General features: G+C 44.4%; 1 protein-coding gene across 2 annotated transcripts in view; it reads left to right on the plus strand.

Annotated features, from left to right (window-relative positions):
- PGM1 (phosphoglucomutase 1) overlaps window positions 1-4,845 on the plus strand; it is a 31,426-nt gene extending 26,581 nt beyond the window's left edge. For both annotated transcript variants that reach the window (XM_075287947.1, XM_075287946.1), the window contains exons 9-11: window positions 1,208-1,391; window positions 1,631-1,765; window positions 4,604-4,845. In XM_075287947.1, coding sequence (XP_075144048.1) covers window positions 1,208-1,391; window positions 1,631-1,765; window positions 4,604-4,693 — 409 coding nt within the window. In that variant the 3' untranslated portion in view covers window positions 4,694-4,845. The remainder of the gene's footprint in view (window positions 1-1,207; window positions 1,392-1,630; window positions 1,766-4,603) is intronic.
- The last annotated feature ends 7,425 nt before the right edge of the window (window positions 4,846-12,270 follow it).

Consider the following 12,270-nt stretch of genomic DNA (forward strand, 5'->3'; position numbering starts at 1 on the left):
ATATCCTGTATTATACTCCAGAGCTGCGCTCACTATTCTGCTGGTGCAGTCACTGTGTACATACATTACATTACTTATCCTGTATTATACTCCAGAGCTGCGCTCCCTATTCTGCTGGTGCAGTCACTGTGTACATACACTACATTACTTATCCTGTATTATACTCCAGAGCTGCGCTCACTATTCTGCTGGTGCAGTCACTGTGTACATACATTACATTACTTATCTTGTATTATACTCCAGAGCTGCGCTCACTATTCTGCTGGTACAGTCACTGTGTACATATATTACATTACTTATCCTGTATTATACTCCAGAGCTGCGCTCACTATTCTGCTGGTGCAGTCACTGTGTACATACATTACTTATCCTGTATTATACTCCAGAGCTGCGCTCTCTATTCTGCTGGTACAGTCACTATGTACATACATTACATTACTTATCCTGTATTATACTCCAGAGCTGCGCTCACTATTCTGCTGGTACAGTCACTGTGTACATACATTACATTACTTATCCTGTATTATACTCCAGAGCTGCGCTCACTATTCTGCTGGTACAGTCACTGTGTACATACATTACATTACTTATCCTGTATTATACTCCAGAGCTGCGCTCCCTATTCTGCTGGTGCAGTCACTGTGTACATACACTACATTACTTATCCTGTATTATACTCCAGAGCTGCGCTCACTATTCTGCTGGTGCAGTCACTGTGTACATACATTACATTACTTATCTTGTATTATACTCCAGAGCTGCGCTCACTATTCTGCTGGTACAGTCACTGTGTACATATATTACATTACTTATCCTGTATTATACTCCAGAGCTGCGCTCACTATTCTGCTGGTGCAGTCACTGTGTACATACATTACTTATCCTGTATTATACTCCAGAGCTGCGCTCACTATTCTGCTGGTGCAGTCACTGTGTACATACATTACATTACTTATCTTGTATTATACTCCAGAGCTGCGCTCACTATTCTGCTGGTGCAGTCACTGTGTACATACATTACATTACTTATCCTGTATTATACTCCAGAGCTGCGCTCACTATTCTGGAATCTTCCGATTCTGATGATGTATCTTATCTTTGTTACTTGTATGCTCCCTTTCTTATTATCCAGGAGTTGGGTTCCTGATATGGGACTTTGGATGTCTTGGGTTAGATTCCGCTGTGATATTACTTTCTTGCCTTATAGATATGATTATGAAGAAGTTGATTCTGAAGGCGCCAACAAAATGATGAAAGACCTGGAGACTCTGATGTTTGACCGGGCGTTTATCGGTCAGAAGTTCTCTGTCGGGGACAAGGTTTACACGGTGGAGAAGGCCGATAACTTTGAGTATTGTGATCCAGTGGACGGCAGTATTTCTAGGAACCAGGTAAGTGCGGGGGCAGCGGTGCGGTGTCGGGGTTTGGGCCACTTTCCCTAGCGCTATGGTCTACCATGTAAAGTCCTAGAGCTGTAGCTAAAGTACGACTAGCAGCAGGTCTGGATAGTGGATGGATGTGGGGCATGCTGAGAGTTGTAGTTCTGCAGAATCACCGCACTAATGTCTTTGTGGCCAATGTGAAGCTTTAATATGGAGAGATAACAGGCGGCATCAATCTCTGTCATTAGGGGTTACGGCTCATCTTTACCGATGGCTCCCGCATCATCTTCAGACTGAGCGGTACCGGCAGCGCCGGAGCAACTGTACGATTGTATATAGACAGCTATGAGAAGGACGCCCCCAAAATATTCGAGGACCCTCAGGTGAGTGCAGTCATGTGTGCTATAACCTCAGAGAATGTCTATGTAGGAGATAAAGGTCACTGACAAATATCTGACTGCGCCCCTGGCCATGCACATCAGAGCCTCGGCCACCCGCTGTGCAGCGCAGTCACATCTGAATGGTCACATGGGCGGCCAAAATAACTGCTGTGCAGGGGGGCTCAGAGGAGGATGCAGTGATACACCAATGCTAGGGGTCCTTCTGGTGAAGGGCTCAGAGGGAAGGGCCCAGGCTCCTAGGCCGCATACTGGTGGAAGGGTTCAGTGCAGGCTCCTAGGCCGCATACTGGTGGAGGGGTTCAGTGCCGGGCTCCTAGGCCGCATACTGGTGGAAGGGTTCAGTGCCAGGCTCCTAGGCTGCATACTGGTGGAAGGGTTCAGTGCCGGGCTCCTAGGCTGCATACTGGTGGAAGGGTTCAGTGCCGGGCTCCTAGGCTGCATACTGGTGGAGGGGTTCAGTGCCAGGCCCCTAGGCTGCATACTGGTGGAGGGGTTCAGTGCCGGGCTCCTAGGCTGCATACTGGTGGAGGGGTTCAGTGCCAGGCTCCTAGGCCGCATACTGGTGGAGGGGTTCAGTGCCAGGCTCCTAGGCTGCATACTGGTGGAGGGGTTCAGTGCCAGGCTCCTAGGCCGCATACTGGTGGAGGGGTTCAGTGCCAGGCTCCTAGGCCGCATACTGGTGGAGGGGTTCAGTGCTGGGCTCCTAGGCCGCATACTGGTGGAGGGGTTCAGTGCTGGGCTCCTAGGCTGCATACTGGTGGAGGGGTTCAGTGCCAGGCTCCTAAGCTGCACACTGGTGGAGGGGTTCAGTGCTGGGCTCCTAGGCTGTATACTGGTGGAGGGGTTCAGTGCCGGGCTCCTAGGCTGCATACTGGTGGAGGGGTTCAGTGCTGGGCTCCTAGGCTGCATACTGGTGGAGGGGTTCAGTGCCGGGCTCCTAGGCTGCATACTGGTGGAGGGGTTCAGTGCCGGGCTCCTAAGCTGCATACTGGTGGAGGGGTTCAGTGCCAGGCTCCTAGGCTGCATACTGGTGGAAGGGTTCAGTGCTGGGCTCCTAGGCTGCATACTGGTGGAGGGGTTCAGTGCTGGGCTCCTAGGCTGCATACTGGTGGAAGGGTTCAGTGCTGGGCTCCTAGGCTGCATACTGGTGGAGGGGTTCAGTGCCAGGCTGTTAGGCTGCATACTGGTGGAGGGGTTCAGTGCCGGGCTCCTAGGCTGCATACTGGTGGAGGGGTTCAGTGCCAGGCTCCTAAGCTGCATACTGGTGGAGGGGTTCAGTGCCAGGCTCCTAGGCTGCATACTGGTGGAAGGGTTCAGTGCTGGGCTCCTAGGCTGCATACTGGTGGAGGGGTTCAGTGCTGGGCTCCTAGGCTGCATACTGGTGGAGGGGTTCAGTGCCGGGCTCCTAGGCTGCATACTGGTGGAGGGGTTCAGTGCCGGGCTCCTAAGCTGCATACTAGTGGGGGGGGTTCAGTGCCAGGCTCCTAGGCCACATACTGGTGGAGGGGTTTAGTACCGGGCTCCCTCCTGCGCCCATAGGGGTGTTGTGTGGTTTTTGTCACTCATGTCACTGCTGTATCGGGTCCGGCCCATGTGCACTTGTCACCTGTAAATCCCTCATTTATTGCTTCTAAGTGCGCCGGCTCCGCAGCAGGAAATGTCTTGGCGGATCCTTTGACTCCTCCGGTTCCTCGCACCTGCACCTCTCCCCGCGCCAGCGAATTGTTCCCCGTGTGAAAAGCGACATAACCTAATTTAATCTTTTACAACGTGAATGACATTTTAATCATCTTTACCTCCTACCTGGTGGATTAGCACAATTAACCTTTTGTGAGCCCACAATGGCGGGGTTAGTCGCGCGCCGCGGTCCATTGTAGCGCAGTGCAGCGCCGGAATGGAACCTCTAATGAGTTCTTAATTCCTCGTGTCTTTCTTACGCTCCCAAGATAGTGTCTCTCCCCGACGCTGCCAAACTTGAATTCCTTCCTGTTCTCTGCTGTGGTTTTTGGCTCCGGTCGCGTTTCCTGTCGTTTTAGGCAGCTCTGACACACAGCGGGTCCAGTATAATAAAATGGGGGGGTAGGAAAATAAATGAAGTATTTTCACTTTTTTATACCCTGGTAGTTACAAATTGGAAAATCCAACAATATGTCAGAGGCCGTAAAAGACGACGCATGTGGTTGCGCAGCCGAGGGGGTGGGGGAGTTGGATTAGTTAGACTGGTATTTTTTGGGGTGGGTGGAGGTGTGTTGAGGGAGGGGGGGAGTAGTACCCTCCCTTAATACAGTCACCGTAGTCACTTTTGTATACACAGCTGTGGTGAAGGGGGGGCACAAACTTAAAGGAAATGTGTCATCAGAAAGTGACCTTAAAGGGGTTGTTCAAAAGCCAAAGGTAATGGATGCGAATGACTTATCCTAATGATAGGCCATCACTGTCTGATCGGTGGGGTCTGGCTGATCAGCTGACAAGGTACATGGCCGGAAGCAGGTTCGCCCCTATTCATGCCGATCCAGTTATTTTAGGGTTAGACTTTCACAGTGGATTTTATCTGGCTCATACATGATGCGAAATCCATTGTAAATCCACTTTTTGTAGACTTGCCCTTAAAGGGGTTTCCATTGATGGGATCAAGTTGTAATGTTCCCCCTTCCCTGCCCTTATGATATCCTTATCCCCTGATGGGGTGTATCGGCAGGGGGTTGTCTTCACGAGACCCTTTAAATAAAGCATATGTACTGATAGCAATGTCTCCTGGTATCTGTCGGTGAATGTCATCCTTGTGCGCTCTCATGACTCCTCTTTCTCTCTCCCCTGCAGGTCATGTTGGCTCCCCTCGTCACAATTGCACTAAAACTCTCCAAATTACAGGAACGGACAGGCCGCACAGCCCCGACGGTCATCACATAAAGCGCCGCGCTCCATCTCGACCTCAGAAGTGTATTATTTTTGTCTAGACGCCCATAAATGTCCCCATAGTGTCCCTGTCCTGTCCAAGTCCGTCACACACCAGTATGTACCAGGGATGGAGAGAGGGAGGAATAAAAGTGATTGGAAATGGAGGCTTGTCTTGTTCTTGTAGATGATGGGCCCCGAGGTCGTGTTCTGCAAAAGACTGGTCATTGGTGGAGTCGCCTGAAGCTGCAGCTGCATTATTGGCTTTCAGTAGGGTTGAGCGATCAGAAATAATTGGATTCTGATCGGCGTCGAGTAAATTTCACGATCGCTATCGGAATTACGATCCCGATCTTTTTAGGCGGGATCGAGGTCGGAGGTTATTTCCCACGATGCTTTGCTACTGGCCAAGCATTGTGGGAAAAGCTAACAATGTTAGCTAGGTCCCATAGGAATGAATGGATGCAGCCGGCACACAGTCTGTGCCGGCGTCCGGCCGCTTAACCCCCTGCGTGCTGGCTGCGTCCATTCATCCTAATGGGAGACTAGCTAACATCTCTAGTAGCTAACACCTGCACATATCGCTGCTGCTGGTCCCCGCTGTTCTCGCTCCTCTTCTAGCCTCGCTGCCCCCGCCTCCCAGGTTAGTGTTACAGACCTAGGAAGAAGGCGGGGCTTGTAGCTTAGGAGAGTGTGGGTGGGTACTGGGCAGGAAGACTACTCATGTCTCCCCGCCCACACTCTCCTAAGCCACAAGCCCCTCCTTCTTTCTAGGTCTGTAACACTAACCTGGAAGGCGGGGGCAGCAAGAGCAGCGGGGACCAGAACAGTGGCAGCGCTTCTGTGCAGGTAAGTGGACGCCAGGGGGGGACTAAGTAGCCAGAGGATTCTACTACACAGCGTGGAGTCTAACAATGAAAGCGTTCAATTTTTAGACTCCATGCTGTGTAGTGAATAGGATCGTTTTTAAAATCCGATCTTCGATTATTAAAAAAATCCCATTGACTTGCATTGGGATCGGGTTGGGATCGAGTTCGAATGGAAAATGATCAGAAATCGGATTTTAAAAACGATCCTGAAATCTCAAGATCGGCTCAACCCTACTGTCAGCCATGTGTCTGTCTTAAAGGGATAGTTCTGGTAAAGCTGGTATTGTTCTATGGAGAGCGGGGACACGTGGGCGGGGGATAATCTCTAATCCCCAAGTGTCGGACTGGCCCACCATAGTACCAGAGGATCACAGGGTGGGCCCAGGATCTAAGACAACGATATGACATTCATACCTGAAGGGTACCACTGTCTATTTTACTAGGGATTTTTGGAGGATGGGGTCCCCAGAATCATCTTATCTGGTGGGCCCAAGAAACCTCAGTCTGAGACTGCTTGAACTTACTGGGGTAGAGTTATCATTTTCAGTTGCCATTTATGAGGGTCAGACATGAGCAGGGCGGCCGACCCCATCAGATTTGATATGTATGTAAAACGATTCCTGGAAACCTGAGTCCCGGCATAAAGCTGCAGCGGAGGATCCAGTGGGTCACAATGGAGGTAGGGCAGGGATTATCGAGACGGCGTACCAAACACTGTCCCTGATAAATCTGCTGCGTTGTGTCCACACACCTAGGCCCCGGCCCCTCTCTCAAAATCTTCTCCAACTTTACAAAACCTCTGACTGCCGTGTGATCACTGGCCACTAGGTGTCGCCATTTTCACAAAAATTTCCAGATCGGTCTGATGCCTCCAAAAAAAACGATAATTTAACCCCTCTGGCACCCGACCAATTATTTATTAAGATGATATGATACGTGAATTGTCTCTTTTTAAAGTTGACATATTTTCTGGATCGTGTTACGCCGGCACAAAACAACCCAATTTTCTGCGGTAGACACTCGACTGAAAAGTGCTGGCGGCGCTCCAAGCAGTAATGAAAGCTCTTCTCGTGAACCTAACCCCTTCCTAATGACATCATGCGTGCATGTAACAGTGCCGTACTGTAATGCCGCAGACCCCAGTCATTGAAAATGTCATGTACGGAGAAGAAGGAAAAAAAAAACCTCTCCTTCCATTTCGGGCTCCAGTGAAAGATTATTAAACAAGGTTCCTATTTAGTGATGGGGAGAGAGGCCACCTTGTGAAGACATTGGCCTAATCTGCCCTCTCGGCTTCCATCAGCGCTGTAGGGACCTGGAGTCAAATATCGCCACCCGCCTTTTTTTTCTGCAGGATTAAGAATTAGCAACCGTGAAAGACTCGCCTATTAATAGGAAAGCACAAAAAGTATTGAGAGTCCTCGTAGGGTCCGGGGGACGGGAAGAGTCCTGATGAAAGGGTTAAATATTCACAATATAAAGGCCTGGTTAAGGCGATGTTCACATCTGAGCGGAGTCTATCATAAGTCCCCAACAAAAACGTCCTGCAAGGCCAACTTTTTGTCTGGTGATGTCTGTGCAAAAATAATAGGCACCCGACTGACCCACTATAACTGGTCGTGTCCCTCAGATTCCGTTCTTCAATGAGCAAGGATTATGGAGATGGCGACGAAGGTGTGAACACACAGATCCTAATATTGGCCTCGATGGCTGATAACAGAGAGCAATAGATTGTATATAGCAGAATACGAGAAGGTTTAGTGTCGCTTCAGCGCTGTAAAATATTGGACTGATTTTAAAAGGTTTTGCATAAAGATGAGCTGCAATACCAGGCTTGGCCACACGATCGAGAGTGGCACTGTTTTGGGGAAAAAAATTAAATAATGGACATCCCAATGTTTGACATAAGGCCTAGTGAGAACTATGGGAGTTAGGTGACCTCTAATAGGGCAGGGCATGCTGGGAGTTGTAGTTTAATACCATTAGATTAGAGCGTAACCGGCTCAGAATAGAAACAGATCTCAGAAAATATAATATGGAATTATATTCTACTGAGTAGTAATCAATATAGACACAATTCAGCTTTTACAAAGATTATCACCCAACTTTCCCAGGGTTCTGAATGACAGTCTACTGTTGCGCAGGAAACTGTGTCAAAAACCGTAACCAAGTGATTGTGCTGTGTCTAAAAATACAATATCTAACAATCTCTGAGCGTCTTTAGTATTTCTACAGCAGGGAGTGAAGCCGTTTTGTTACAGTGTAACATCTGGTGACTGAAAGCAGTGATCTGATTGGTTACTACAGCTCCATTTTATGTCTATACTGATTTCATACATCGGTCCATATGGGATGGAATATTCTACGACCTGCAGAATGTTTCTTGGACTCATTTATTCCTCATCATCTTGTTTTATCTTAATGTTCCTGCTCCATGTTATAGATCTGTTTGATGTCAAATAAGAGATTTCAGATGTATAATCCTGATGAAGACGCGGAGCCAAAATGTCAGGAGGTTCTTGTGTGATAATGACTAAAGCCATGTTCTGACTTCATGTGTAATATCTGCAAAGATGTAAGTACTGACAAGATTGTTTATGGTCCAGTCCTGTAAAAACATGTGGATTTACTATAACATACTGTACTATAATACTGCCCCCCTATGTACAGGAATATAACTACTATAATACTGCCTCCTATGTACAAGAATATAACTACTATAATACTACTCCTATGTACAAGAATATAACTACTATAATACTGCCCCCTATGTACAGGAATATAACTACTATAATACTGCTCCTATGTACAAGAATATAACTACTATAATACTACTCCTATGTACAAGAATATAACTACTATAATACTACTCCTATGTACAAGAATATAACGACTATAATACTGCTCCTATGTACAAGAATATAACTACTATAATACTGCTCCTATGTACAAGAATATAACTACTATAATACTACCTCCTATGTACAAGAATATAACTACTATAATACTACTCCTATGTACAAGAGTATAACTACTATAATACTACTCCTATGTACAAGAATATAACTACTATAATACTGCTCCTATGTACAAGAATATAACTACTATAATACTGCTCCTATGTACAAGAATATAACTACTATAATACTACCTCCTATGTACAAGAATATAACTACTATAATACTACTCCTATGTACAAGAATATAACTACTATAATACTGCTCCTATGTACAAGAATATAACTACTATAATACTACCTCCTATGTACAAGAATATAACTACTATTATACTACTCCTATGTACAAGAATATAACTACTATAATACTACTCCTATGTACAAGAATATAACTACTATAATACTACTCCTATGTACAAGAATATAACTACTATAATACTGCTCCTATGTACAAGAATATAACTACTATAATACTGCCCCTATGTACAAGAATATAACTACTATAATACTACTCCTATGTACAAGAATATAACTACTATAATACTGCCTCCTATGTACAAGAATATAACTACTATAATACTACTCCTATGTACAAGAATATAACTACTATAATACTACTCCTATGCACAAGAATATAACTACTATAATACTACCTCCTATGTACAAGAATATAACTACTATAATACTGCTCCTATGTACAAGAATATAACTACTATTATACTACTCCTATGTACAAGAATATAACTACTATAATACTACTCCTATGTACAAGAATATAACTACTATAATACTACCTCCTATGTACAAGAATATAACTACTATAATACTACCTCCTATGTACAAGAATATAACTACTATAATACTACTCCTATGTACAAGAATATAACTACTATAATACTACTCCTATGTACAAGAATATAACTATTATAATACTACTCCCATGTACAAGAATATAACTACTATAATACTGCCCCCTATATACAAGAATATAACTACTATAATACTGCTCCTATGTACAAGAATATAACTACTATAATACTACTCCTATGTACAAGAATATAACTACTATAATACTACCTCCTATGTACAAGAATATAACTACTATAATACTGCTCCTATGTACAAGAATATAACTACTATAATACTACTCCTATGTACAAGAATATAACTACTATAATACTGCTCCTAAATACAAGAATATAACTACTATAATACTACTCCTATGTACAAGAATATAACTACTATAATACTACCTCCTATGTACAGGAATATAACTACTATAATACTGCTCCTATGTACAAGAATATAACTACTATAATACTACTCCTATGTACAAGAATATAACTACTATAATACTGCTCCTATGTACAAGAATATAACTACTATAATACTACTCCTCTGTACAAGAATATAACTACTATAATACTACCTCCTATGTACAAGAATATAACTACTATAATACTACCTCCTATGTACAAGAATATAACTACTATAATACTACTCCTATGTACAAGAATATAACTACTATAATACTGCTCCTATGTACAAGAATATAACTACTATAATACTACTCCTATGTACAAGAATATAACTACTATAATACTACTCCTATGTACAAGAATATAACTACTATAATACTACTCCTATGTACAAGAATATAACTACTATAATACTACTACTATGTACAAGAATATAACTACTATAATACTACTCCTATATACAAGAATATAACTACTATAATACTGCTCCTATGTACAAGAATATAACTACTATAATACTACTCCTATGTACAAGAATATAACTACTATAATACTACTCCTATGTACAAGAATATAACTACTATAATACTACTACTATGTACAAGAATATAACTACTATAATACTACTCCTATGTACAAGAATATAACTACTATAATACTACCTCCTATGTACAAGAATATAACTACTATAATACTACTGCCTCCTCTATAAGGTTATACATCTTTATAACCCCCATCTGACACTCGTTACATGCACAGAAACAATGTATAATATCTCTTCCTCTTGATCTTTAATCTTTGGGGGGGGGGGGGGGAAACGCTATTACTTTATGACTCCGGTCTCTCTTATTCCTGCAGATTATTTGGGCTCTCCGCAGGCTGATACTTGCACTCTGTGTCGGTGACATGAAAGCTGTGGTGCGGTATATAATTATGATGGGCCTGGGGGGGGATGCGGCTCGGACACTTTATAACACTTAATCTTCTGATTCATTTCTCATCATTATTATTATTACCGATCTCTCCGCAGATTCTTCTCCTTCTATTACTCGCGGTATTCTTCTGTATTCTGTCTGATGGTTCCTACAGACTATTACTAAGAAGTTTGACCCCCTGCTCCTTCCATTGATGACTCCTCTTGCCCCCCCCCCCCCACCTCCACCCCCGCATTACATTAGTCCTGACACTCTGATGTTTGCATGTTAATTATGTATAATTTGGCCTCCTATAAATGTCAGGACTGCAGCAGAAAGCTCCACAAATAATATCGTTCTGCACATTGTCTTGTATTTACCCGACCTCAGCGGGGGACTGGATCTACAGCAGGACTTGTGTGCTCACCTGAGGCCTCCGCAGAGATGAGTACACAGCCCCTGCACTCAGCTGGGAGACCCTGTCCTGTATACTCTGGGTGGGTGTGAACAGGGCAGCTTAAAGAAGACCGTTCACCTCCTACAGCAACTCCAGGTCTCTTCATCATTTAATAGTTGCCCCTCCACTGATTTTGGCAAAGTTCGATTTTTTTTCTCTAGCTCCCACTATCCCTGAACAATCAATGCTTATAATTTTTGTGCCAAATATGCTAACTAAACTCTCTAATGTCAAGTGGGTGGTGTCTAGCAGGATCGGGTAAGGGCAATCAGTATCCGGCCGGAACGGGGAAGGGGGTGTCACATAAAGCTCAAATCAGGGGTGGACAATGTCAGAGCTCTGAGTTACGCCCCCTTACCTGCTCCTTCCTGACTCCACCCACTTGACATTAGGGAGTCTAGTTAGCAAATTGGGCACCAAAACTAACTGTTAGGATTGCTCAGGAACGGTGGGGGCTATAGAAAAAGTGAGTCAGAATCGGTGGAAGAGAGATGAAAAGAGCTCGAGGTGGTGAAAGGTCTTTTTTAAAGACAAAATAAATCACAAAAATGTGCAAAAATAAAAGTTGCAAATGAAGCCCTGGAGTAAAATGACGTCTCTGTGGAGGACCCAACCTGTCCATATATCTGACAGCTGACCATTCATATGAAAGGGCACCATGTCATACCAGGCTTCTCCTCTAGAGGCCACTATAGGATAAATGAATGCTTGGCTCTAACTGTCCCTGGCTGTAATGGTCAAACCTGTAGAGGTCAATGGACAGAGGGGGTGCGGAGATGGGACGTCCCTTTAAGTGCAGCCCTTGTATATCCAGGGAACAAGAAATGGTTAGAAGATTTCTTTTAAACTCCTCCCCTTTTATAGGCTCATTTACCTTATTATGTTATTACAGGGTCTAGTTGTGATTTAGGCCATAAAACAATTAACCCTTAACAGGCCGCCCCCTCCCCCGGGCCACTCCATTAACACCAATTGGTGAAAAATCCCCAAAAGACATAATTGTTCCGTAAATAAGACATTAGCGTCTGCCGTCCTCACCATTGGGGCCAGTGACCATAAAACTGAAGGGTCTCCAACCATGAGAAACGAGGCCGGCCAATGAGAAGGAGCCAAATCAATCCCAAATCTAATAAAATA

This window comes from Leptodactylus fuscus, chromosome 9, assembly GCF_031893055.1.
Source record: "Leptodactylus fuscus isolate aLepFus1 chromosome 9, aLepFus1.hap2, whole genome shotgun sequence".
In the NCBI taxonomy this organism is placed as follows: domain Eukaryota; kingdom Metazoa; phylum Chordata; class Amphibia; order Anura; family Leptodactylidae; genus Leptodactylus; species Leptodactylus fuscus.